The 27,344-nt window shown below is 41.1% G+C and overlaps 1 protein-coding gene across 3 annotated transcripts; it reads right to left on the bottom strand.

Annotated features, from left to right (window-relative positions):
- Nucleotides 1-295: 295 nt before the first annotated feature.
- Nucleotides 296-25,671, bottom strand: Nbdy (negative regulator of P-body association). Of its 3 annotated transcripts, none has more exons than XM_047535088.1 (5): nucleotides 25,335-25,671; nucleotides 23,404-23,540; nucleotides 20,030-20,113; nucleotides 1,781-1,953; nucleotides 296-317 (listed from the first exon to the last, which is right to left on the bottom strand). In XM_047535088.1, the coding sequence occupies exon 1, from the start codon at nucleotides 25,568-25,570 to the stop codon at nucleotides 25,364-25,366; it is 207 nt and encodes a 68-aa protein (XP_047391044.1). In that variant the 5' UTR covers nucleotides 25,571-25,671; the 3' UTR covers nucleotides 296-317; nucleotides 1,781-1,953; nucleotides 20,030-20,113; nucleotides 23,404-23,540; nucleotides 25,335-25,363. The 3 variants fall into 3 exon arrangements, with proteins under 3 accessions (XP_047391044.1, XP_047391043.1, XP_047391042.1); XM_047535087.1 differs by lacking the exon at nucleotides 296-317 and adding an exon at nucleotides 432-646; XM_047535086.1 differs by lacking the exons at nucleotides 296-317; nucleotides 1,781-1,953 and having other exon boundaries at nucleotides 19,538-20,113.
- Nucleotides 25,672-27,344: the final 1,673 nt, after the last annotated feature.

The raw sequence follows: 27,344 nt of genomic DNA, 5'->3' as shown, positions 1-27,344 counted from the left end.
CCAGGGTGTAACCGTACACCTTCGCTCTGTGTGACCGTGGAGTGATGGCGGTGGCTGTGTCAGTGCCTTGAGTTCTGTGCACTGCTGGTCTCCAATCACCAGAAACGTACTCCGCTTGATGGCGGTGTGACTCCAGGAGTCTCTCTCCATACCACGCTGCTACCCCACCTTTTGTGTCTTGGGGAAAAAAAAAAAAAAAAGAAGTCTAAAACCTGGGAAAGAAATACTCAACAAGAAAGGTCCAAGCCAACAAGCCCCAACCTGGACCCCCAAACTCACTATGCCTACTGACCACGCTGCTACCCCACCTTTTGTGTCTTGGGGAAAAAAAAAAAAAAAGAAGTCTAAAACCTGGGAAAGAAATACTCAACAAGAAAGGTCCAAGCCAACAAGCCCCAACCTGGACCCCCAAACTCACTATGCCTACTGACCTTGAAACCAGAGAAGTAGAGCCCCTCAGGAATTCTTTTCCAGCAGCTTGGCAGCCACTTGCCTTTCCCCCATTCCTAGGGACCTCAATATTTGGTTCAGCTCCTGCTCTTGCAAGAAGGATAGGGACACTTTGTGGGGCTCACTGTGACTCCATTCCAGGATTCTTATGCTAGACTGGCTCCCACAGTGCCAGGTGCTGGTACAGTGCTGAGACCTGTACAAAGGTCAGGTTACTGATTAACAAAGAAAAGGAAATGGGTACATTTGGGTAGTAGGCTGGAAAGAAAGCGGGGTTCGGGGAGGTGGAGGGGTGCCTATAAGAAAACAGATTCCCCCAGTTCTGAGGGCATTGAGGGCATCAGCTCTGGGTCCTGGCTTCTTTCCAGAGAAGTCTATCTCTGTCTCTCTGTTTTCTCTCTTAAATAAAACATGCTTTCTATGCTTACCTCATTGTTCCTCAGGTGTTTAGTCTTCAACATAGGGGCAGGTACCCATTCCTAATTTCTAAGACCTGTATCAGTGCTACCTGGCTCATTGTTTTCCTGCAGCTCCGGATTTTTTCACCAAGGCCTGGTGTTTAAGGGAAGTCCACACCACCTTGGGCTGGACCAGCCAAAGCAGCCATGAAAGACCACTGCAACAGGGTAAGAGATAGGAGCTTCCCTGGGAGGAGGCATCTAGCAACTTACTCCAGTCTGACTCCTGGAAGGCTGAACTGGCTTTCACTAGGGGATCTGAATTAGGCCACTGAACACATCAGAGTCTCATGGCCTCTCAGGAGACTCTCTCTGTCCCTACCACATGGGTGGGGGTGAGGGGAATTTTTACCCAAGACTACAGAGTATGCTCCCCTTTCCCGCTTTCACAGCTTCTCTTCAGGCCTGGGTGATAACTTCTTTTATTTGTACTAGGAAGTCAGAATAGCTCCATGAGTGACATGTGTTAGAAATAACGAGGTGCCTCAAGAAATCAAACACATAATCAAAAGTGAGTGGGCCAGGCAAACTGACTTCTGCAGAATGGTGCACTCGCAAAGGGAATCCTGCCAGCAAGCATACCTGGATGGGCAGCCTGCCAACATTTATCCCTAAGGAGGTACTGCCTCTCACTCCTGATAGGAAGAGCTCAGGAGTACTATCTATGCAATTAGTTAATATTAGAATTAGGGCAGGCAAAAGGAATGGGTTATAATTGAAACCAATTCAGGCTGAATAGTAGATTTTGAACACAAATCACCAGACTGTCTCACAAATCCTGTTTTTCTTTTTATACCTTTTGGTTTCATTTTCATTGCACCCTTTAGTATTGTCATCTACCCTACACATAAATTTTGGAGGTGGAACCACACCTGGTAATAAGTTTTCCCCTTTTTAGCAGTTCAGATAGGCATCCCAGTGATCAGGAACACTTGGTAAGGTCCTTTCCAGCTTGGTTGTGGACTGTCTTGTCTTGAGGTCTTGATTAAAATCAAGTCAACTCCATGTATGTATGTGTCAAAATACACTCTACTGTCATGTATATCTAAAAAGAAATAAGTAAATATAAAAAATCAAGTCATCAGGCTGGAAGTTATGAATTGCAAATTCAAAAAAGGGAATCTGAGAAGCAGTTTATAATAATCATATGAAGTTAAGAAGACTTGTCTTAAACTGACTCAGAATAAACTCATGCATCAGGCATTCCTGTATTTAAAAAAAAAAAACTTTCTTTAAAAATTCCTAGTTTTACTTACTTTTGGGAGGTCTGACATAAATGTACATCTCCAGTTACATTAAAATAATTATTGCCTTTTTTTATTTAAAAAAAGAATTTTGGTACCAGGAATTGAACTTGGGCACTTAACTAACAAGTCACATCCCCAGCCCTTTTTAATATCTTACTAGAGACAAGGTTTTGCTGAGTTGCTTAGGGCCTCACTAAGTTGCTGAGGCTGGATTTGAACTCACAATCTTGCCTCAGCCTTCTGAGTCACTGGGATTACAGGCATATACCACCTTGCCCAGCACCTTTTCTTTTACATGCCCATGTAGGATTATAATTTTGGTTATACTGTCCTGCCACATATTTAAAAACAAGTTGGTCAAAACTGACCTTGTTCCAATCTACTATTAAGAGTTAGCTGAGATTCCTTAGAGATCAATCTCAGGAACGTGATTTCTTTTGTCTTCCTCTATCAGTTGTGCCATTTACTAGGATGGGTCAGAGTCTTGCTGACCATGTGTGACTTTCCCTGGAAGCATTAGGGACATTTCCCTCTCCAATGACCCTCCTCTTTGCTAAATGTGCACTGGTTGGCTTCCTGTTCCCTCGGGTCCCCTTGATCTCCCTGATTCACAGATTGGGTGACTCACCAGAGTTGCAGGACCCAGAGAGCAGGCCCATCATTCCGAAGCCAGAATTAAAGACAGGCAGTTAGTATAAATAGGTGATCAGGTCGGATCAAGAAAACAGAGACCGATTTGGATCTGGGAAGTTGGAGACCACCCCTGGGATATTAGAATGTCAATGTCTCCACAGCCCTTTGATTACCAAGATTACCTGCCTATACTACCCCTCCCAAAAGGTAGCAGATAGGGAGTTGTTAATTAATGCCACCTGGGCTGCTTCCTGTTGGGATCACTCCATTTGGCCCTTCCCCCTGCTCATCTGCTTCTCACCTTTTGGCCATCCCACCAGCATCTCCTGGGCCTAGTCCCATAGGTAGGAAGGAGAGAGCTAAGGGGCAAGAGGGCAGGCAAATGAAATATATAAAAGGGGCAAAATGCTCTCACTTCTTGAGATATCAGAATACCAACCATGGCCCCCTTCTCCCTCCTGGAAAAAGTCCATGTTACTACTCTTAAATAAACATTGCTTTGTATGTTTGCCTTGGAATACTTTTCTAATGTTCAAACTTCAACATTTGAGGAAACAACTCATCACTTTGAATATAGCCCTTGCTGCCTTGTCACTGCAACTTATTTTTAAAATGGACATGTTTCTTTCTCTTCCTTCTCTGATCCTCCCTATTCTCTCCCCCTCCCTAATTTCAGGGTAAAAAGGATTACCTTTCTTCCCCATTTTTGGCAGATTGATCTGTTCTTGAGTATGCACTCACCATAGGAACAAAGTAATCCAGACTTTGAGAATGGTACCAGAAGATCTCAGAAATGACTACCTCCCAAATTATCAAGTGAATTACAACTCCAACAGAGAACACATGGAATGTAGCCTTTGCATCACCTCTATAAAAGCCCCCTATTCCTGCTGATGGGCAGAATCACAGCCTCTGGGACAGGAGTCCCTTGTGTTTCTCCTTTTCTAGCAATGCAATAAAACCTCTTTTTCCTTTTTCTCAAAACTGTGTTCTCATTATTGGATTGACATCAGGGCCAAGAACCTTACTTTCAGTAACACTGTTATATATTTTCACAGTATGACCCAGACATAAAAAGGGCCTAAGCAGTTCGGAATATCTGGAGTAAAATCTGCCAGCCATGGTTGACACAGAAATCAAAGGTTCAGGTGCCCATTCTTCCTTCTAAGGAGGAATTTACTCCCATTATCATTGCTGTGAGAAACAGACCAGTTTAGAAACAGTAAGCAACACTCACTCAGAGAGAACTCCAAATTTTATTTTACACTGGCAGGCCCAGAGGAGAACAAACTCCAAATTCTGACCTCTAATCCACAGTTTCTCATAATATTTATAGGTTATTTGGCATCATCTTAGAACTGTTCTTTTTTTTTTTTTTAATTCCTAATCTAAGGGACTGAAGGTCTTGAGTGGGATCTCTAACATAAAGCAGGTTTACAAAAACAGGTAAGAAGAAATGGCTCTTTTCAGGGGCATGTGTTAAATTTCTAGCCTTAAATGCCTCCCACAGGGGCATTTACATTTCAAAAGGGGGCAGTCAGGCTCCCAGAGACTGTTACTTACAATCCAAAGGCAGAGACCTATGGTTAATTAGGTTTGCTAAAGAAAGGTGACAGAGGGTAGGGGAACTAACCCTTTCCCCAGGCATAACACTCTTGTAATTTCATTTTAAAACTGGTTCTGGTTTTGCCATCTCATCACCATTTTTTATTTTCTTGGTCAAAACCCTTTGAAGGAAAAGATTTTTACATATGGGTTCTTTCCCATAACAGTGGTCCACTTCACCTTTTGAATATAGCACTTGCTGCTTATTTTTATAGGGACATGATTTTTCTTTTCCTCTTCTCCCCCTCCCCCTCTCTAACCTGGGGGCAGAGAACAAGATTACCTTGAGTTATCTGTCCTCCACAGGTAGGAGGTATCAAATTAACAAGTGAATTTCAACACACCATCAGAGCACCTGGGACCCCCCCTGCCAGGGCACACCTGGAATGTAGCCTTTGAATAGTTTATTTAAAAGCCCTCTTATTTCCCTGATGGTCAGAATCACAGTCTCTGGGACTGGAGTCCCCTGTATATCTCCTTTGACAGCAAAGTAAAAAAGCCTTCTTTTTTCTTTTTCTCAAAACCATGTCCTCATTATTAAATTGGCATGAGTTGGCATCAGGGACAAGGACTGAGCTTTTGGTAACATTTCCATTGTTCTTACCCATCCCTAGCTCTAGAATTTTTATCCCCCATTTTTGGTAGTTTCCTGTAATTGAATTGAATTTTCCCTTGTGCATTTAATCCCCCCCCCACACACACACACCATGTGCTCAATCCCCCTTATTGGGGGTTTCTGGGACTTTACCATATGTTTTATCCCCCTTTTGGGGGATTTCTTGTATATCTTGGGTCCCTGTATACTCAGTTCCACTTAATAGGGATTTCTTGCATACCCTTATCCAGTTTTCCTAATATTAGGTATGGAAAATGAGAAATTTCCAAAATAATGTGGCCTGGGAAAAAGGAGTGAAAAAGAAGGCCACATGCTGAGGGCTTTTCACCTCTCAAGACAAAGGGTGTCCAGATGCCAACTGCAGACATGGAAAAAGTTTTATCGCCCAGGGAAAAAGTGTTTTATCGCCCCTAAGGTGCCAGTCCCTAGAGAGCATTAACCCCCTTCAAAGACAGACACAGACGAGACCCAGAGGGTCGAAACCCTAAACCCTCAAACTAATATATTCACTGACTCCAAACTCCTGATCCACAGACTCTTAACCCAGAGGGTTAAAATTCTAAACCCTCAAACTGATACATTCCCTGACCCCAAGCTTCTGAGTGCCCAAGAAAACTGATGTAATCACTAGACCACTCCTCAAAATAACCAATAAAAACTCAGTCCCTTTCTTTGTTCAGTGGCTCATATTTTCACTAGGAAAGTGAGTCCACCAATGCCAGTTCATCACTGCATCCCCTGTTCCTGTGTAAAACTTCGTTCCTGAATAAAGAACTGAGATGATTTGTGAAGTTTTCATCCTGCCCAGTTTCTCTGTGCTAACACCTAACCCTGGGATGGCCCAACCAGTCAAAGTAGTACTTCTGCCTCAAGCCAGAGAATAGATTTTCCCACCTTGGTCTATGCATAGAGTTTCCCTGGTTGCTGTGCTACTTGCCTAGGCCCTTTGTCTGCGTTGTGGATCTACTTTTCCATCCTCTTTGGATTTTGGGTCTTTGTCAGTCTCAGGGATGGCAGTTTCCTCCCCCCCATCTCCCAGGCCACCACAACAAGGCAGCAGGACAGGTCTCCTTTGAGGAGGGGGGATCCCTGTGACACCTAAGTAACATATGGAACCCTGTGATGGGCACCAAAATTGTTAGATATAATGAGGTGAAGCAAGAAATCAAACACATGTTCAGAAGTGGGTGGGCAAGGCAAACCTTTACTTCTGCAGAAGGGTGTGTTCCCAAAGGAAATCCCCAACATTTATCCCTAAGGAGGTATTGCCTCTCACTCATGATAGGAAGAACTTAGGGGTACAATCTACATGATTAGCTAATATTAGAATTAGGGTGGGCAAAAGGGAAGGGCTACAGTTGAATCCAATTAAGGCTGAATACTAGATTTTGAAAATGAATGACCAGACTTTCTATTTCTCACACATAGTTGTTGAGATTTGGAGCAGAGAATGTGGCCTGAACTCTTCTCAGAAAACTGATGAGAGATGGATATGTATGTCTATTCCTGGGGTGGGGCGGGTAAGAGTACAAGAGCAGGAGATGACCTACACTTAGGCTTTAGTACTCCAGTGTGTGTTTGGGTGTTTATATCACTGAAGTTGCTCAAGTCTGTGGGAAGGGGAGCATGATTGTGTGTGGATGTATCCAGGGATGTGTATGTCTGAGTGCCTTCTTGTGTGAATGGGAGTGTTCATGTGGACATGGCAGAGATGGTGTTCAGGTACACACTGAATACCATAATGTTGGTGGAATTGGAGGGGAGGAAAAGACCACAGGGGACACCTTGAAGTGGTGTCTCCTGGCCAGACTTTGCAACTTTCCAGCTTCCACATGGAAAAGATTTGAAGGGAAAGAAAAGCCTTGAGGGCGTTTTGCTTACAGTGTATCCAGGGTCCTATTTGTTCACAAGTAATATGTGGATGAATTATTTGGAGGATGAGAGTAACTCTACTATTGACCTTCAACCCTACTCCATTTAAAGAAAGATTCAACTGCCCCCATGGCCTTAGGCTAGGACAGTGCATCTACCCATAGCCAACAAGTGGAGGAAGGATACTTCTTGAGATCTAGCACAAGAACCCTTCAGAGGGTGGTAACCAACACATGGAGTGGCAGGGACACAAAAGCAGCCTCCTTCCAAGGAATGAATACACCACCCAGAATGCTCTCTGGTTGATGGGATGCACCATAAGTATGCCTTAGGAACTTCTAGTGGCAAAGGCAGAGTGTGAACCATGATTTGACTACCTCATCAGTATAACCCAACTGACCAGAGGGTCAGAGAGTGACCCTCAAAGCCCCCATGCTCCCACTACCACTTCTCCAGGACCAAAACAGGGAATCACCCCTGAACACAGTGAATATAAATGGGAATGGAACAGACACCAGTGAGATATCCTTGTGGATGGTACTCAAAGCAAGGTAGAAGAGGGGGATGACCCCTCCCTCCTGCAGTTCACAGGGTCCTCTGAAATTCTCTGCCCTGATCCTCCTGCTGTTAGGAAACAAACAGATGAGAATGGAGGGAACATGAGATTAAGAGAATAATTCATAAAATGGACCCATTATGCTGACCCCCACATGCTTTCTTTGCCAAAAAGCAATTTATCTGCAGCCCTGCCTGACCTAAGTAGACAGGATATGTCACATTCCTCAGCAAACCATTATCTGCAGAGAAATGCAGGCAGGAAATAATGTTGATAAGAGGAACACAAGTTACTTTGAAGGGAGAGAAATTTGTGACCCATTTCACAGACCAGATCCAAGAAGATAAGGATAATTCCTCCTAACCATAGAACCTATAAAATGATTAAGAATCCAATTAGAACCAGTCAGCATGAGCCAAGGTGACACAGAGTTGTCAAGGCAATGGGGACTGCTGTCAGTCAAAAGTCAAGAAGTGAAACTGGGTGGGACTTTCTGGGATCCCCAGTAAAACTGGAATGCAGGAGAGATGATACCCCTGTTTACCAGCAATGAGTTCTGCTTCTTCAAGTGTTGAAGTATAACATCAGAGAAGCACGCCAAGGCAAGCAGATTTTATTTAAAGGTAATAATACAGACTTCTCCCGGGAGGGAGAAGGGGGCCATGGCTGATGTTCTAAAGTCCCAAGAAGTGAGGGCACCCTACATCTTTTAGAGGTTAAGGTCTCTTTTGCTCTCCAGTTCTCTCCCCCCTTATTTCTCCTTCCTGCCTATGTGACTAGGCCTGGTTTTGCAGGTGAGATGCAAAAATTGAGAAGTGAATGGGCAGGAGGAGGGCCAAAGTTATTCAGTCAGGTAAGGGCCCAGGGGGCATTAATTAGCAGCTCCCTGCCTATAGTCCCTGAGAAGCACAGGTAAATTTGGTAATCAACGGGCTCCTTGACATTCCATTCTCCCAGGGGCAGCCTCCAACTTCCAGAGGCAAATAGCTTTCATGGCCTCCATTTCCTCTATTTGACCTGATCCCCTATTTCTACACTAACTGTCCCCAATTCTGGCTTCAGAGGCACATTGTCCCTCTCCTCTCTGAGAGAACCCACTCTCTTCCTTGAGAGTCCCCTTTTCCTTGTCCTATCCCTTCAATAAATTCATTCTTGTTACTCTGAGCAACATGTCTAAAATCTTTCTGACTTGTTCACAAGAATTGGGATTTGAAGAGGGGGTTTTCACTTTGCCTCATTCTCTCAGAAGGCCCCAGCTCTGTAACACCACCTTCTCCCAAAGCTCCCTTCCTATCAGAACCCAATCTCCACAAAGGAACAATTGGAAAACCAGAAGTGACAGGAAAGGAAAGCCAAGGGGAGGAATAGGTGGAAAATAAAGAGAGAATTGTAGTGAAGCAGAAGGCAGAAAAGTAAACCAGAATACCTTCAGTCTCAAGTGGACAAGTGTCCCATGGAGTGGCATCCCCTGTCCTCTCAGTAGAAAATCACCACCAGCCAGGACTGCATTGTCAGCTCCCAGAGGGCAGGAGTGTGAACCTTGTTCAGACAGAAGCCTCTTGTGCAGTTATGATGCTGCCTCCTCCTTGCAGTCCTCCAGTGTTAACTGGGAAAATACCTTCACTTCTCTTTTAATTTCCAGGGTGAATAATCTGGAGGCCTCAGAGCTGAGGTTCTGAGGGGGGAGGTCTGTGTAATGGGGATAACTCATAGGCCTTCTGTCCCCATACCATCTCTAAGTTGCACATGGCTTCCTGTATCCTGCCTCTCACCTCCCCTCCTCCACATCCTGCACCCTGCACACAGAGGGGACCTACAAGCACTCAGTGTGACACAGGCACCTGCTCCTGGTGTGGGACTGAATCCTTCTAGCCTGACTACCCATGCCTATGTCCAGGGATACCTTAATTCTAACAATGAGTCAATGCATTATCCTGAGAATACCAATGGCCTTACATGTAGAGCCACATCTGAAACCCATTTCAGGGGGCCCAACCATCTGGAGCACAGAGGAGTACAGTGGGATCCTGTGACAGAGATAACATGAGGCAGACCCACCTAATCTCCCTGTCTGTCAGGTTCTGTGGCATGGTGTAAACTACTATTTCAGCAGCCCTTCTTGTTTCTGACAGTTTTGGCCCAAGTGGGTCACTCCTTGGCCACAAGAAAGTTTGCAACCCAGAGACAAAGTGAAATGAACACAAACAGAAAGTTCAGGTTCCTGTTCAGAGGGCCATGCACCTTCTCAGAGTAATGTGTATGTCCATTCTGTCTGCCTTCCATAGCCCCAGAAAACCTATGGAAGGGCATTCAAGGGATGCAGGCAGGACAGGCAAGCACAGTATAAGGGGTGTTAGATGACACACACTAAGACAAGAAGTCTGTTTTCTTAGAGACACATACCAATGGGTGAAACCAGAAGAAAGAAAGGAGAGCCTGATCTGCCTCCAAAATGGTCAAGACAATTTCAGGGCCTAAGTTCGGTAATTTTCACTCACAAAAGTAGAGAAATGAGTGTAAGTTGGGGGGAAGGGAAACAAGAGAACATCATTTGTGGAACCACAGTGCCATCTAGCGGACATAGTTTCTGAAAAAGCCAGGCAGCAGGGACACTTGCCTCCATCCAGCAGCAAGGAACCAGGGACACGGGGAATGGGGATGTGAAAGCAAGAATGAACTGGGACCAGTGGACTCTGGCCCAGCCACCATCTCCCCACCAGAGGTCTAAAGCACAGGGGGAAGCCGGCCTGCCCTCAGGACCAGCGCCAGGGGAAGCAGCAGGTCCAGGGGCCCCAGGACCCTGCAGGCAGCAGCGCTGCACCAACCAGCCCAGGGGCGGAGCTTCCCGTGGCGCCATTTTGGGGCGGGCCCAGGAGGAGCCGCTGGACGCTGACTGAGCTCGGGTCTGGCCTTGGGGTCTGGCGACCTGTGTCAGGAGTTGCGGGTGCCCCTGCCGGGGGTCGCCACGACGCCGAGGCCGGGAGGCCCCTTTCCTCGCCGGGAACACAGCAGCCTGGAGGTTCTGGGAACGGCGGGTATGCGCTAAGCTGTCCTGGGCCACTGCCTGTGGCAGCCATGGCTGACCGCCTCTGCCGGCCTTTTCTTCCTAGTGTGTTTCCTGGCGGACGAGCCAGGTGCCCTTCGTCCTCGGGATGAGCTCAGGGCAAGTGCCAGCCAGGGCGTAACCGTACGCCTTCGCCCTCGGTGGCGGTGGGTCAGCTTCTGGTGTCCTGCGTGTTGCTGGTGTTCATCCAGCTCTGCTGCCCTGGTCAACTCAACTCTCCAGATACACATTCCCTCTGCTGCGCGGTGTTGGTCGCGAGCCAGCTCTAGTGCTTAAGTGGCTCCAACCTCCCCAACCCCCACCGCCAAAGGAAAATTTCCGCTAGATGGCAGTATGGCGCCACCCATGTCAAATACAACGCTCCCCCGCCCTTTTCCTCTTAAAAAAAAAAGTCTAAAACCTGGAAGGAGAAACAACAAAAGCAGGAAAACTGGCCACCAAGCTCTCCCCCCAAACTCCAAACTTGCCCCTTCAACCAGGGGCTGAACACCCTGCAGTAATCCTGTTCCAGCAGCCTGGCACCCCCACGCCCTGCATTTCCCTCTTCTTTGGGATCCCTCCATTTGCCTTAACTCCTGTGTTTGCAAGAAGGAAAAGGGAAGTGTGGCATCCTGGGCCTCACTGTGACTCCACTCCAGAATTCAAATGCTAGGCTGGCTCCCACAGTGCCAAGTGCTGGTCACAGTGCTGCTTGGCTCATGTTTGTACTACAGCCCTGAGTTTTCTCACCAAGTCTTGGAAATTGAGGTGTAGATCACACTTTGGGCTGGCCCAGCCAATGCAGTCAGGAAAGGTCAAGTGCAACCTGCAACCATGGATTGGGAGGAGGCATCTAACAATTCACTTCAGTCTGACTCTGGGCAGGCTGGCCTGGCTTTCACCAGGGGACCTGCATTAGGCCACTGAACACTTTAGAGGCTCACAACCCCTAACTGCATGTTGGAGGCACTGTGTGGGGCGGAGGCTCTTTACCAAGGACCACACAGTACACTCCACTTTCACACCTTGGCCATAGGAGAGAAATTCCTTTTCATTTGTAAGAGGACATTGTCCCATGAGTGACATGGTGGTTAAAGCTTGGAGCTGAGAATGGTGGCCTGACATTTCCTCAGATACCAGATGGGAAATGGGTGTGTTCCTACTTTGGTGTGTGTGAGGGGTTTGGGCGATTGAGATGTTTAACGGGGTAGGGGGATGACCTAGGGCCTGGGCTTCTGTACCCAACCACGGTCTCCTTACCAGAGGTCTAAAGCACAGGGGGAAGCCGGCCTGCCCTCAGGACCAGCGCCAGGGGAAGCAGCAGGTCCAGGGGCCCCAGGACCCTGCAGGCAGCAGCGCTGCACCAACCAGCCCAGGGGCGGAGCTTCCCGTGGCGCCATTTTGGGGCGGGCCCAGGAGGAGCCGCTGGACGCTGACTGAGCTCGGGTCTGGCCTTGGGGTCTGGCGACCTGTGTCAGGAGTTGCGGGTGCCCCTGCCGGGGGTCGCCACGACGCCGAGGCCGGGAGGCCCCTTTCCTCGCCGGGAACACAGCAGCCTGGAGGTTCTGGGAACGGCGGGTATGCGCTAAGCTGTCCTGGGCCACTGCCTGTGGCAGCCATGGCTGACCGCCTCTGCCGGCCTTTTCTTCCTTGAGTGTGTCCTCGGGATGAGCTCAGGGCAAGTGCCAGCCAGGGCGTAACCGTCCACCTTCCCCCTCGGTGGCAGTGAGTCAGCTTCTGGTGTCCTGTGTGTTGCTGGTGTCCATCCTGATCTAGTGCTCGGGTGACTCCACCTCCCAGAAAGAAACATATTCCGCTTGATGGCGGTGTGGCTCTACACATTTCAAATATAATGCTCCCCTGCCCTTTCCGTCTTAAAAAAAATAGCGAAAGTCTAAATCCTGGGTAGTAGAGAAAGCTGGCAGCTGGTCACCAAACTCCTTGCAATGTCCAAACTGGCAAGACCAACTCACCTTGAACCAGGGGGCTGGAGACCCTGCAGTAATACTGTTCCAGTAGACTGGCACCCCCACGCCCTGCATTTCCCCCTTCCTTTGGATCGCTCCATTTGCCTTAACTCCTGTGCTTGCAAGAAGGAAAAGGGAAATGTGGTATCCTGGGCCTCATTGTGACTCCACTCCAGAATTCAAATGCTAGGCTGGCTTCCACAGTGCCAAGTGCTGGTCACAGTGCTTCCTGGTTCAAGGTTTTCCTACAGCTCTGGATTTCTTGGTAAGGTCTGGGCATACAGGTGTTGGCCAAGTCAAAGCAGGCAGGAAATTCCACTGCAACCTGAGTCCACAGGTTGGGAGGGAGGAACTTCCTTTGGAGGGGGCACCTAGCAACTTAATCCAGTCTGACTAGATAGGCCTGCCTTATCTGAAGAAGGTCACAAAACATCAGAGGGGTTATAGTTGTGGCTTAGTTGTAGAGCACTTGCCTAGCAGGTTTGAGGCACTGGGTTTGATTCTCAGCACCATATAAATAAATGAATAAAAAATGAAAGTCTATCAACATCTAAAAAATACTTTAAAAAAATCAGAGGCACAGAGTACTCCTTCAGTCCTCACTGTCAGTGGGAGAGGTGATGGGGTGTGCAGGGAGGTGGGTTGCTGTTTACCTTTTCCACCTGTTCTTTAGGCCGCTTGATAACTTCCTTTTTTTTTTTTTTTTTAATTATAAGAGGACAGAGTTGGTCCATGAGTTACATACATGGTTGCCAAGGCTTGAACTAGAGAATGGAAGCCTGACCTTTTCTCAGATACCAGACGGGTGATGAAAGTGTGTGTCTACTCTGTGTGTGAGAGATATATATGCAAGGGGAAGGGGTGTTCCAGGCCCTGGGGTTTTGTGTTCCAGTGTGTCTTTAGGTGTGTGTGCCAGTAGTGATGGTTTAGTTTGTGGGAGGGGGAACCCAAGTGTGTATAGGTGTATCCATGGTTGTCTGTGGATACCTGCCTGAGTGGGAGCATTCATGTGGAAGTGGCAGAGTTCATGAGGAAATGGCAGAAACAGTATGCAGGTACACACGATTTTATCTTGTTGTGTGCACACGATTGGAGGGCAAGAAAAGGCTACAGGGCACACCTGGCCGGACTTTGAAAGCCTTGACATCTTTTGCTGGTAGTATGTCCAGGGACTTTCTTCTTTTACAAGTAATATGGATGAATTTTTTTGTAGGGCAGGAGGATTTCTACTGGTGAGTCTTAACCCTGCTTTATTTCAAGGAAGGGTGGAGTGTCTCCATCATGCTAGGATGGTGCATTTCCCCAAAAGAAATGAGCAGAAGAAGGATACTTGCTTTCTTCCACAGAACAGTGGTCATGAACTGGCTAACAGTAGGAAGTGAAAGGCAAAGCAGAGGTGGATATATGAGAGGAGGAGGAGGAGGAGGACTAGGAGAATATATACCCTCACTCAACGTGGGCTGTTTCCAAGGATCTAGTGCAGGAACCCATCACAGGGTGGTAACCAACACTTATAGTTACAGGCAACATAAGCAGCCTCCTTCTCAGGGAAAGAACATACCCTGCACAAAGCTCTTATTAATGGGATTCCCCCCAGACTTTGCCTGTAGGACCTACCCATGAGAAAGGGAGACTGTGAACCATGATCCTGCTATTATGAGCACACTTCCAACTATGAAAGATATCCATATTCCCACGTACAAGTAGTGTGGTAAAAATGCAAAAATGAAGGAACAAACCTACAATGTTCTCTGAGCATTCTACTTCTCTTTCACATCCATAATTAGCCAGTTGGAATTGGCGTATTATTATAATTTGCATCCACCATTTTGTTACTTTCTATGTGTAAATAGGCACAAATAATATGCACAGAAGTACCAAAGAGGAAGCTATTCTAGAATCAGAGGACATGATATCAAGGTATAATTTCCTGAAAGTATAATAGATGAGGAGAACTAAATAATTATGTGCATTTGGTATACTTGTGGGCAAAGATGTTAGGCACTGGTATCTATGAATAAATGGACATGAAATAAGGAGTAACTTCAATATAACCCTAGCGGCACTCATATTAAAAAGCTTACATACAGTTGGGATGGAATCTGAGCCATGCCATGGATAATTTTTTCTGGTATACTGAGACTTTCATAGGAAAAAGACTTTTCATAGGAAAAGAAAATCTTTTAAAGTATTTTAAGTAGGAAAATGATAGGGTTAGATTTAGAGAGGTCATTCTAGAGGTGGTGCCAAGGGAGAGAGTTAAACTATTATTCACATTTATGAGAGAAATGATGAGGGTCTAATCCAGTGTATGGGAACAGAATCTGGGAAATGGAATAGAAATGACAAATTCATGAGAAATTTTAAGGGAATATTCATTATAACTTGGTAACAGGTTAAATAGTGGCAGTAAGAACAGAAACATGACATGTACCCTAGTACCATAAAATATAAGGAAGAGGTGTATAGTCCTGCTGGTATGGTGAAGAGTTCAGTGTTGTCCCTGTTCAATTTGAGGTGCTAAGGAGGCATGTACAGAGTTTGCAATTTACATGAGTCTGAAGCTTGGTATAAACTCTTGTGTTAGAGATACAAAGTTGGGAATTATCTGCATATATACACTTAATTTAACTCAGGGTAGTAGGTGATACTGCCAAACAGAAATAAATATTAAAACAGAGATTTTCGATCCACTAAATCCAAGGATCCAGGCAGAGGAGAATTATTCAGGAAAGAAAATTGAGAAACAATGGCCAAATACATAAAAAGAGGCTTAGAAGAGAAGGATGTTGCAGAAGAGAGAAGAGAATTTTAAATGTTACAAAAGGGTTGATTGAGATTAGGACTGAAATCTATTTGCTGGATTTAAGAATTAAAGCAACATCTAGCACAAAGCATGATATATATAAGCCATTCTCACAAATCTCTGCATTTCTACTTAAAACCAGAATTTTCATTCACTCTTTTCTTCTTTTGTCTAAGCCAACATTTTTCAATTATATCTCACTTCCTTTCTTAAATATTTTAATGCCTATTTTAATGTACTAAAATAGAACTCAAATAATTTAAAAATCTATTATTTGTAAAATGAAAGACATAAATTAAGTAATTTATAATGAAATAAAATTATTTCAATATATGAATTCTGGGGCATGTTAACACAAAAAGGTATGTAGAGAATGTCTGTAAATGTGGCAGCTACAAATGCTGACTGGTGTGGATGTGTTGTTACTGATGTTTTAAATACCCAAGAGCAGCATTTGAGTAGATGGTATTATTTCCAAAATGATCAACATTCTTGGTAAGATTCTGAACAAAGTAAGATCTTATTTTGATTTATATTATAGTTATACTCCTGGAAAAGTCAGTGTATATTAAAATGTAGATAAAATGACATTCAATTCAAGGCCTAATTTAATATAAATAGAGTTTTCACTTATGTGAACATCAAACAAGATATTCAAAGGTCTTATGGGATGTAGCAGAATCTTTGTACAGGCTCTCCTGCATATTGCAAGGTCATTTAGCAACCTTGATCCTGCCAACAAAATGCCAGGAAGCCTTCCGATCATTATGATGGTCTTGAACACCTTTCACAAATTTTCAAACCATATCCTCAGGATTATACCACTTTCATTCATTGAGAACCATTACTCTAGTCTCATCCAGAGAAAAAATTTAAGTCCTTCTCTTGAAACTGCATCCCCCTCTAACAACCAGGACTAATTCTTCTTTATCAGTTATGAATACTTTTCTCTCCTATATCATCACTCTCTTCCTCTTATTACTTTCAGCTAAAAAACCTGAGCAAGTTTCTACCATTATTTTTATATTCCCTTGACTCTTAATTATTTTGGAGTTATAATTCACTTTTTAAATTTCATCCAATTATTATTTTTCCTTCTCATCTAAATATTCTCCTAAGAGTGGTCTACACCACCTAGCCTCAATTTGGCACCTCTTAATAATTCTTCAACCCATTGCAATTTGGCTTCTCTTCTCACAACAGCACTGAAATTATTCATGTTTAATTCACCAATGAATTTAGGTTACATATTAATGAATATTCTTCAATATTGATTCTCTACCACTTATAACACTAACTCTTTTTTTTTGTAATTGGGGCAGCAAACTTTTCCAGGTTCTCCCATCAGCCTACTTCTCCTTTATCTATTCATCCTTTTCTATATAATTGATTTGGGGTATCAGGGATTGACCAAGAGGTGCTTAATGATTTGAGTCACATCCCCAGCCCTTTTGTTTTTTATTTTGAGATAGGGCATCCCTAAGTTGCTGAGGTTGGCCTCAAACTTGTGATCCTCTTGCCTCAGCCTCCTGAGTCACTGGGATTACAGGTATGCACCACCACACCTGCCTTCTATATAATTTTTAAATGGTGGTGGTCACCATATTTTTCTCTATAACTCATAATTTTGTTCTATATACACGTATCTTCTTTTAGAGTATCTAATTTACAATTTCATCTTTAAACTGATTTATACTAACTGCTTCCTAGCCTATTTATGTGGTCAAAACTTCTTGTGACCTTTTACATCCCTTGTGACCTTTTACCTGCCTGCCAGGAATTTCTATCCAGCTATCTTACTCAATATATTGAAAACCTGCTCCTTCTCTTGTATTCTGTATTTCAGATAGTGATTTCACCTAATACCTGGGAATCATTCTAGGTTTTGGCATGTCAGTCTGGCTTGGCTAGAGTTTCCAGTTATTCAATCAAACTGATAAAGGTGTTTGTAGATGTGATTAACATCTATATCAGTTGACTTAAATGAGATTCTCCTAGATAATCTCAGGTTCAGTCAGTTGATAAGCTTTAAGAGCAGAGTTAAGACTTCCCTGAAAAAGAAGAAATGCCACTTGTGAACTTCAGTTTCAGCCTTCACCTGAGTTCCAGCCTGGGCCCTTCCTGAGAGCCTACTATATGGATTTAAGACTTGCCTAACCAAAGCCCAGAAGTTAATACACTGCAGGAAACTATGACTAGTTGATCTACCTATCATCACCTCTACCCATCCCCCACCCGAAAGAATAGGCTATCTTGAGCTCTATACATTTATTTGGTCATTATATTCTCACTACTTAAAGTTCTATTTGCCCCTTTACCATTACTTATCCTTATTTAATACTTAGACTCCTTTCTTAGACTCAGCTGAGAAACTGATCTACACAAGAGGCTATCCTGGGCACTTCTAATCTAGGTGGCATGGCCCCTTGCATTCTCTTATTGCTATGCTAATCTCTAGCTACAGAACTTAGTAAACCATTTATGAACTTTGGATATTTTATTTTTGTAACCTTGGTGCCTACAACAGTGTCTTAAATTTAATAGATACTCAATTTAATAGATGTTCTTTCATATTTTTGTTGATTGAATGAAAGAATGGATGGGTCATACACTGGGTGTCAGGTTATGGCTAGCTGTTATAATGGAATCTGTGGTAGACAGAATAATGGCTACCCAAAGATGTTCACATCATAATTCCCAGAACCCATGACTATGTTGTTTTAAGAGGGAAAAGAAACTTTGCTGATATGATTAAGTTAAGGATTTTTTTTAGAGATTATTCTAGATTATTTGGGTGGTACAATGTAATTCCATGTGTATAAATGACCTTTCCCTAGCTGAGTCAGAAACAGAGATGATGAGAGAAGAAAATAGAGAAGGTCTAAGTGTGAGCCAACCTGTCATAGTTGGCTTTGAAGATGGTGAAAAGGGACCATAAACCAAGGAATGCAGGTGGCCTCTAGACGACAGGAGTAGCCCTCAGTTGACAGCCAGCAAAGTAACAGGAATCTCAGATCTATAGTTGGAAGGAACAAGATTCTGCCAACAACTGAAGAGGCAGGATACAGATATTCCCCTAGAGCCTCCAGAAAGGAATACAGCCGGTCAACACCTTGACTTTATTCTGATTAAACTTATACCAGAGTTCTGACCTATTATAAGATAATAAATATATTGTTTTGAGCTCCTAAATTTGTGATAAACTTGTTATGGTACCAATAGAAAACTAATACAGAATACATACAAGAAAATCTGGTATACTTCTCAAGAGAAACAAGAATTAAGATGATATGCCAGCAGGTCAAAGAAGCAAGATTACTAGGAAAGGAACTTGATCATACTTGCCTCTTAAAAATTATCAACCTAACGTAGTATAAGAAGGCCCTGCCAGGAGTAGTAGTGCATGCCTATAATCCCAGTGGCTCAGGAGGCTGAGGCAGGAGGATCACAAGTTCAAAGCCAGCCTCATCAACTCAGCAAGGTCCTAAGCAACTCAGTGAAACCTTGTCTCCAAATAAAATATTAAAAAGAGCTGGAGATGTGGCTCAGTAGTTAAGCACCCCGGAACTTAAAAAAAATGTTTAAATTGATGTTGTGAAAACAAAAAAATCAGACAAGTTCATATTGTGGACATATACAGGACAACTGCCTAGACTCATCAGAAATGCCAATGTCATGAAAAATTAAAAACAAAACACTGAAGAATGGTATTCTAGATTTAAAAAGACTCAGCAATCATGATAACTAAACATAATGTATGATCCTTGACTGAAACAAATGAAAAGTTATAAAGGATAATAGGAAAATTTGATGTGGACAAAATATTAGTAGCACTGTATCAATGTTAAATTTCTTCAGGTGCAATAACAGAAATCCGTGTTCTTATGAGAGAAATGATGAAGTATTTAGGGGCAAGTATAATGATAACTGCAAGTTACTTCCAAAGGGTTCATCAAAAAAGTGTGTGTGTGTGTGTGTGTGTGTGTGTGTGTGTGTGAATTCAGAAAGAGAAAAACCACATACTGCAAAAAGTAAGCAACTGATGAATCTACATTGATGATATCTTTTCACTTTTCCATTGGGTTGAAATTTTATGAAATAAAAAATTAGTGAAGAAAAGTATTATTTGGATACATAAACTTAACCTTACTGATAATTGTAAGTTTTACTCGTAATTTAGAAACAAAGCAATGCATTGACATTTTGGGCAGAACATTTTCTGAAAAATACAGGAAAGACAAAAAAAATAAGTAAATAAAAGAACTGAAAAAGAAGCAGCCAAAGGAAATCTGGTGAAAGTATATTAATAGCAAACAAACTCAATTTTAAATGCAAGAAGATAAAAGCATCACTTAAAAATAATAAGAGATTTATCTGTTCTAGACTTGTATCCACATAACAACAAAGCCTTAATTCTACAAAACAAAAATTGACAGAACTACAAGAATTTGACAAATTCACAATAACAGTGGGAGATTTTAAATCTACCTCTCTTGATAATTGATAGGTTAAGGAAATAAAAAAATCAGTAGAGATATAGAAGATTTAAACAACACAATTAACAAGTTTAATGAATATTTATGTAACCCTACATATAACAATTAGAATATACAAAATATTTTCAGGTACACATGAAACAACTGATCATGTTCTCAAGGACATAAGGCAAACATTTCAACAAATACTAAGTAATTAGTATCATATAAATAATGTTTGTACTCAGTGAAATTAAAATGAGAAACAATAACAAAATGTTAAGATAAAAAATCCATATACCTATGCCTCAGTTTCTAAGTACCATCTCCCAGTACCAGAGTCCCACAGAGAAATGGTCAATGGAGTAGAAAATACAAGATGAGCCTGAAAGTAAGGAAGAAAAGAAATGTTAAAGTAAGTTAAAATATCTATGAAAGAATGATAGGACATGTCAAAAGGACAGAGGAAACAATTTTAATGAGCAGTCCCTGGCTAAATTTGGGCCAATTTGAGCATTAAAATAAATAGTGATAGCAACAGCCTATTTGAGAAATAAACTAAAAATCTATGTGTTTAAAGAATGAATAAATACATGGAGAAAAAAGCTCTTCCTGGAAATAGTATTTGTAACTAGTAATGTAGTAAAAATGATGGAGTTTGAAATTATCATTTTTGTAGTCATGATAATAAATAATCCAGTCAAGAATTACCAATGGATGCAAAAGCTAGTGGAAAACATTTTGATGAGGAACAGGATATTTACACAGTCTCTAAGTATTCCCAACAAATTTAATAACTACAAAGAGAAAAATGGCAACTTCAGAGTGGGTTAATCTGGCAAATGCCCAACATTTTAAGTAAGTAATCAGAGTTAATATACTCCCCTAAGGGGTCACACCAGCATCATGTGCCAACATGATGCCCTGAGAACAACACCACAATATTATATCTGTGTATTCCTGCCAACATTCATAAGATTTAATAATAGTATAACTATTATCATATTTTAAAATATCACTATATTAAATAGTAGACTGCCTAGTATTGTTATTTATTATTTTATTATTATATCTAATATAATATAATATCTATTTTATTCATCTACCACTGAGCTATATCCTTAGTCCTCTCATAGTTTTTAAAGTATGAAATTAAATCAAAAAGTTTGAAATACAAGCATCAAAATCAGTAATAAGGGGGCTGGGGTTGTAGTTCAGTGGTATAGCACTTGCCTAGCATGTGTAAGGCACTGGGTTTGATCCTCAGCACCACATAAAAATAAATAAATAAATAAAGGTATTACGTCCATGTACAACTAAAAAATTTTTTTTAAAAATCAGCAATAATGCCATCAATAAATATTACACCCATGCTTTTTCTATGTATTTAGTGAAAATAAAAGTTATATATTGACAAATTCTATTGGGGTAAGAAGTCAGATACAATAATATTTAACAAACAAACTGAGGAACATTCTACCAAATAATTGTCCTGTATTTTAAAAATTGCCAGTGTTATGAAAGACAAAGTTGAAGGACTATTCCAGATTAAGACCTAGAAAGACATAAAAACTAAATGCAATGTATTATCCTAGACTGCAACTTCTACCAAGAAAAGAAAGTAGTTATAAAAGACATTTGTGGAATAACTGGTGAAATTAGAGTATGACATAGATAATAATATTGGAACAAGGTAAAATTTCTTGATTTTGACACACGTACCAAGGTTACATATAAGAAAGTCATCATTCTGAGGAAATACACAATGAAGTACTAGTAGGTAAAGGGGAATGATATCTGCAAATTATTGTGAAAATGGGAGAGGGAATGAGGGAGAAAAAAGAATGATAAAGCAAATGTGGCAAAATGTTAATTGGTGAACCTGGGTAAAGGGTATATATGGGAGTTCTTTGTAATATTCTGCTGAATCCAGGGGCACTTTACCACTGAGCTTCATCCCCAGCCCTCCTTTTTTTTATTTTGAGATAAAATCTCACTAAGCTGCTGAGAGTCTCACTAAACTGCTACGACCGATCTTAAAGCTTGCAATCTTCCTGCCTCAGTCTCCCCAGTTGCTGACTGGCCTTTGGAATATTCTCAGAGGCTTTATTTATCTTTTTGCTGGGCAAGGGACTGAACTTAGAGCCTCACATGCACTACACAAGCACTCTACCACTAAGCTATAACCTCAGTCCTCTCATAATTTTTAAAGTGTGGAATTAAAATAAAAAGTTTAAAACACAAGCATCAAAATCAGCAATAATGCCAGTAATAAATATCATACCCATGATTTTTCTATGTATTTAATGAAAATAAAAGTTATATATTGACAAATTCTATTGGAATAAGCAGTGTATAATTTTTTGATGCTGTTGTAAGAAACATTAAAAAATATTTTAAAGCAGAAAAAATTGAGTTTAACTAAAGATTTTTAAGTCATTAATAAAATTTATTAAAAAGGAGCCTATGTTTAGAGATTTAAAAAATAACTCATAGGTCAAAGAAGAAATTATAAGAGAAAGTAGGAAGTAACAAATATTGAATGATTAAAAATACTACACATAACATAAAAATTTTTAAAGTGGTAGAGGAAAACCTAAAAATCCTAAATTCAGAAAATAAGAGGAAATTAATGAGCTACAGGTCTAACTCATTAGAGAAAAAGCAAATAAAAAGAAACTAGAAGAGAAATATAAAAAGCAAAAATTAAAATAGAAAACAAAATACTCAATAGTGAGTATTGTTTTAACCAAAAGTAGGAAATACATGAGAAGATTGATTATTGTAATTTATCACATTATCACATGATCATATTGATGGTGGAAAAAACATAATCATGGAAGTAGATACAGACAAAGCATGTGGTTAAAAAACTCCATAACCATTCATAATAAAAACTCTCAGTAAACTCGTAATAGAAAGGAACTTTCTTAATCCAAAAAAGGAAATCTACTGAAAAAGGTGAAACTTTTATAAAATTCAAGACCAAGACAAGGAAACTCTACACTGCTTTTATTTCTCCTTAACGATCACAGTAAATGAAGCTAAAAGAATTTGGAAAAAAAAGAAACTGCCATTATTCACAATATAGTTAAAAGATAATCTAAAAGAATCTATAAATAATTAGGACAAATACAACTCAGAAAAGCTTCAGCATATAAAATCAATATACAAAAATATCAACCATGTTTCCGTTTATAGCAGTGATTTTAAAATATGGTTAAAAGACTTATTTTGTAGCAACAGAAACTATAAGATAATTAGGAGTAAAACCAAAAATAACCCTTGCAGATTACATTATTATTATTAAGTGTATATAGCTTCATATAATGTAGAAAATGGTTTCAATTTTATCACTGGAGCTAGCTTTTTGGTTTTTGCTTGGCTAGTTTTCTTTTTTTAGTACTGGGGATTGAACCCAGGGGCACCTGACCACTGAGCCATATCCCCAGCCCCTTTTTATATTTTATTTAGAGACAGGGTCTCACTGAATTGCTTAGAGCCTTGATAAGTTGCTGAGGCTGGCTTTGAACTTGTGATCCTCCTGCCTCAGCCTTCCAAGCTGCTGGAATTACAGGCATGTGCCGTTGCACCACGGGTGGGTAGTTATTTTTAATGTGTCAAAATCAACTCTTACTCCTCTTTTACTTAATAAATTTTTAGAAAAGAGATTACCTTGAAAATCACAACTGCCAGGTGTAGGACATCAGAAAAAGCAGGGTAGCACTGTAAATAATCTTCATTGTCTTCATTGGGTGAACTATTTTACGAATGCACCAAGGAAATGAAGTCATACTGCAATCCTTCAAAGACTGAAAAATAGTAAATAAGGTGAAATCACTTCAACTACTGTCCATCTCTTTTTTCTGTAGCCTCCTCAATTCCTTAAGTTTCATTCTGCCCACATTTCAATGATGTATTCCTACAAAACAGTTTCTTTACTAAGTATCAGAAGGGTATATTGCAGAGACTAACCAAAGGTTCTGAGTTCAAATCCCAACTCAGCAACTTAGTGCTATATAACATCTGGCAACTTCCCTTGGCCTATACAAACCTTCTTAGTGGAGTTCTTGTGATTAAACAAATTAAAATATGCGTTTTGTGGCACATAAAAAAACTTAAGTAAATACTATTATTACAATTTTCAATGAACTGAATCACTATGTAGCTCCTGCATTTCTTGCCCTCCATAATCTCCTTTGTTTTCTAGCTGAGTACTGGTCTCCCTATAGCCTATACTATGGTACTCCACTACCCCTCTGGAGAGAGATGAAAAATGAGGGAACTAAGACCTTATGGAATGACAAGCAGATGCTGTCAAGTGAAACAGTTCATTCTTTTTCTACACACTATGATCAAACCTCATGTGTAGAGCCTCCATGATTGTCAGTTATCCCCTTATTCACTGACTTATTTACTCAAATATCTTGTTTCACTCCTGCTATGTACCAGTCATTATGCTTTGGTCATCCATCCTCTAAAACTCCCAGCGGAATACCTATGCACTGCAAATGTTCCATAAAGATTTATTGTATGGATGAAGAATGATGCCTCTCTCCTTTGGATTATAAGGACCTCTGAGACTTGGTTCAAAACTGATTTTATATTTTGCATTCTTTTTTAAAGCTCATTTAAATAGGAGACTGCTTTTCTGATAGCAAGAACTAAATTCCTAAAATACAAATCTTATCACTTGCTTGAAAATATTCTGTGGTTTCCACTGTTTATGGAATAAACATACTTACTCCTTAGCATAATGGTCAAGGCCCTATGACACTGCCCTCATCTCCTAGTCCTTCTTAGAGTCACAATTACAGTCAAGCTGTTTCCAGAACAAGCCTGCCTTGAGGCTTTTGTTCTTGAAACCGTAGGCCTAAAAAGCATTCTATCTCCCTTCACATGGCAGATATCATTCACCCTTTAAGGCCCACGGAAAGTTCTCCCTTCCTCTTTGTTGGCTCATTATTACTACTAGGAAGAATGACTTGATCCATCCTCCATGCTTCCTGAATATCTTGAACAAGCAAACATTATGACACTTGGGTTCGTACATCATATTGTGACTTTTTTTCCTTATTAAACTCTCTCTCACCTTACACAGAAAGACATACTTTTGAAGGCTCACCTTACAATCCCCTCTTTAACACAGAGCTGGGCATAGGCATTAGGCCTCTAACACATTCTTGTTATTTATTTTGAACTGGGTTCTTTTTAAACGGAAAAATTTCAAAAACATACACAAGTACAGAGAACAGTATAATAAATCCCCACATAGACATCATCCTGCTTAATTTATCAACTCACGAACATTATGTTCATACCCCCCCACCTTAACCCCACTGAATTACTTTCAAACATATCAAAATAATCGTCTATTTCTTTAAAATATTACAATTATTGCATCCAAAATATGAAAAATAACTACTAAATGCCATCAAATATCCATCACTTCCTACAAGCATATCTTATGAAAGAGCTTTTTAGTACCTGCAAGTTCTTTCTTCTATTTTGAAATTGTGGAAAGAATAAGGAAAAGAGAAAGATATTTGGAAATGCATAATTAAGCTTCAGAGAGCCTGGATGGTCCAGACGAGAAAGAATCTGACCTGATTTAGGGTGGGAAATGTATATTTCACTACTTCTCCGGAGGAAGAGGGTGCGACTTCAGGCCGGCTGATGCGGGAGGAGGAGCGGAGGGGAGATCAGTACTACCTCCGTTGGGAGTTCCTTCTGGATAATCCCACCGCGGAGCGAGGAGGCAGCGCTTTTTGGGAGGCTTGACTTCCCGCGTGTTCCCGGGTGGGAGTGTGGATCTCCCGGAGGCACAAGGTTGGTCCCCCATAAGTGTTGTAGGACCCGGGCGTCAGTTTTCTCTGATGGGCCCTGGTAAAGCTGAGAGACCTGAGATGGCGGCGGATCCCCTTCAGGAACCAGCTGGCTTCCTCCCGGTTTTTCCTCTTACCGTATTTCCTGTATCCTGAGACGTATATCCCTTCTCCGCCTCCGCACCTCCACCCGGCTCCATACCCCACCCCATTTTAACGTTTGTACTAGGAAGAGACTTAAAAAACAATGCGCATGTTTAATATATTGTTTTCCCCTAGCGCCCCTCCTCCCAAATGTAACTAAATATATGGAGAGTTTTATACAATCTATGGAAGAAGCTCAAGTGTGCCTCTAAGTGGTAAATTCTCTGTGGTTTATGGATATATATTGGGAGCTTCATGCAGTGTGGTGATCAAAGAAATTGCTTTAGAGCTTTATAATCCAGCTGCAGATGCACATCACAGAGCCATGAAATTACAACCATTTAAAAAGCAGTATACATACATGTTACTATACATGTTTAGACTAACTGACTAAAGTGCAAAATAGCACACTGATCATGGAAAATGAATATATAAAATAAATTCACCATATTATAGAATCCAAAAATCTTTTTCTTTATATTTTAACAAATTAGTAGCCTTTGAAGACTTAATATATTGTTTTCCACGTTTCAGTAGCTAGGAATTCTCTGAAACCTGACAATTGATAGCATTTTGTACTTTAATTAGCAATTTTCTTCCTTTCTTAAAGCCATGGTAAACAATGACCATCTTACTATAAGTGGTACACTGTATATACAGTAACTAGAAGAAGGTGCAGTGTGTCTTAAAAGAAAAGCCTTCTGAATTTAGACCTTCATCATTCAAATAACCTTAATATTTATAAGCCCAGTTCCAAGTACACTTTTTTACACCACACTTTTCCAGCACCACCCTGGATTTTTTTTTTAATGACAAAATTTCAGTCCTCAATGTCAAATGAGAACTGGGGAATAAAGTGTGCCATTTACAAGCTCTATGGTCTTTACGTAATTAATTAAATTTTTCAGGTTTTGGTTTCCAAAGCATAATAATCTCTTCTTGCAGATCTGTTGCCATAATTAGGAATAATACATTAATTATAAGTACCTCTCATTTCCATCATTGCTGCCTTCCTCCAAGTACCCGTCACAAACCTTTACACAAATTAGGTACTCAGTAAATGTTTGGGAAATAAATCACCCTATTGTTTTGTATCAGATACTATACTAATAAAAAACAAAATTCAGGTATAGCAGTAGCTTAATGAAAAGATGTGAGAGACTATAGAGGTAGCGATTGCTAGAATAGTTGGGACTACACATAATGATGTGGGAGTCAGCAACATAGAGGTGGTAGTTGAAGTCGTGGTTATGGATGATATCCCCAAGAGAAAATGTAGACAAAAGAAGTGGGCTAAAAACAGAATCTTTTTCAAAAATTTTTATTGGTTCTTTTTAGTTATACATAACATTAGAATTCATTTTGATATAATTATAAAAGCATAGACTATAATTTGCTCTAATTCAGTCCTTAGTGCTTCCCCTTTCCTTCTCCTTCCTCCACCTGTTCCATTTCCTCCACTTTACTGATTTTTCTGCTATTTACTTAACAGTTTTTAAAAAATTAGTGCCTTGTGAATATACATAATGGTGAGATTCACTGTGGTATATTCATATATGTACAAAGGAAAGTTAGGTCAGATTCATTTCACTGTTCTTCCATTATCCCATACCTCACCCACCCCCCATACACAATCCCCTTCCTCTA

This window comes from Sciurus carolinensis, chromosome X (assembly GCF_902686445.1).
Source record: "Sciurus carolinensis chromosome X, mSciCar1.2, whole genome shotgun sequence".
Classification (NCBI taxonomy): domain Eukaryota; kingdom Metazoa; phylum Chordata; class Mammalia; order Rodentia; family Sciuridae; genus Sciurus; species Sciurus carolinensis.
This window is presented reverse-complemented; position numbering and strand designations above follow the sequence as displayed.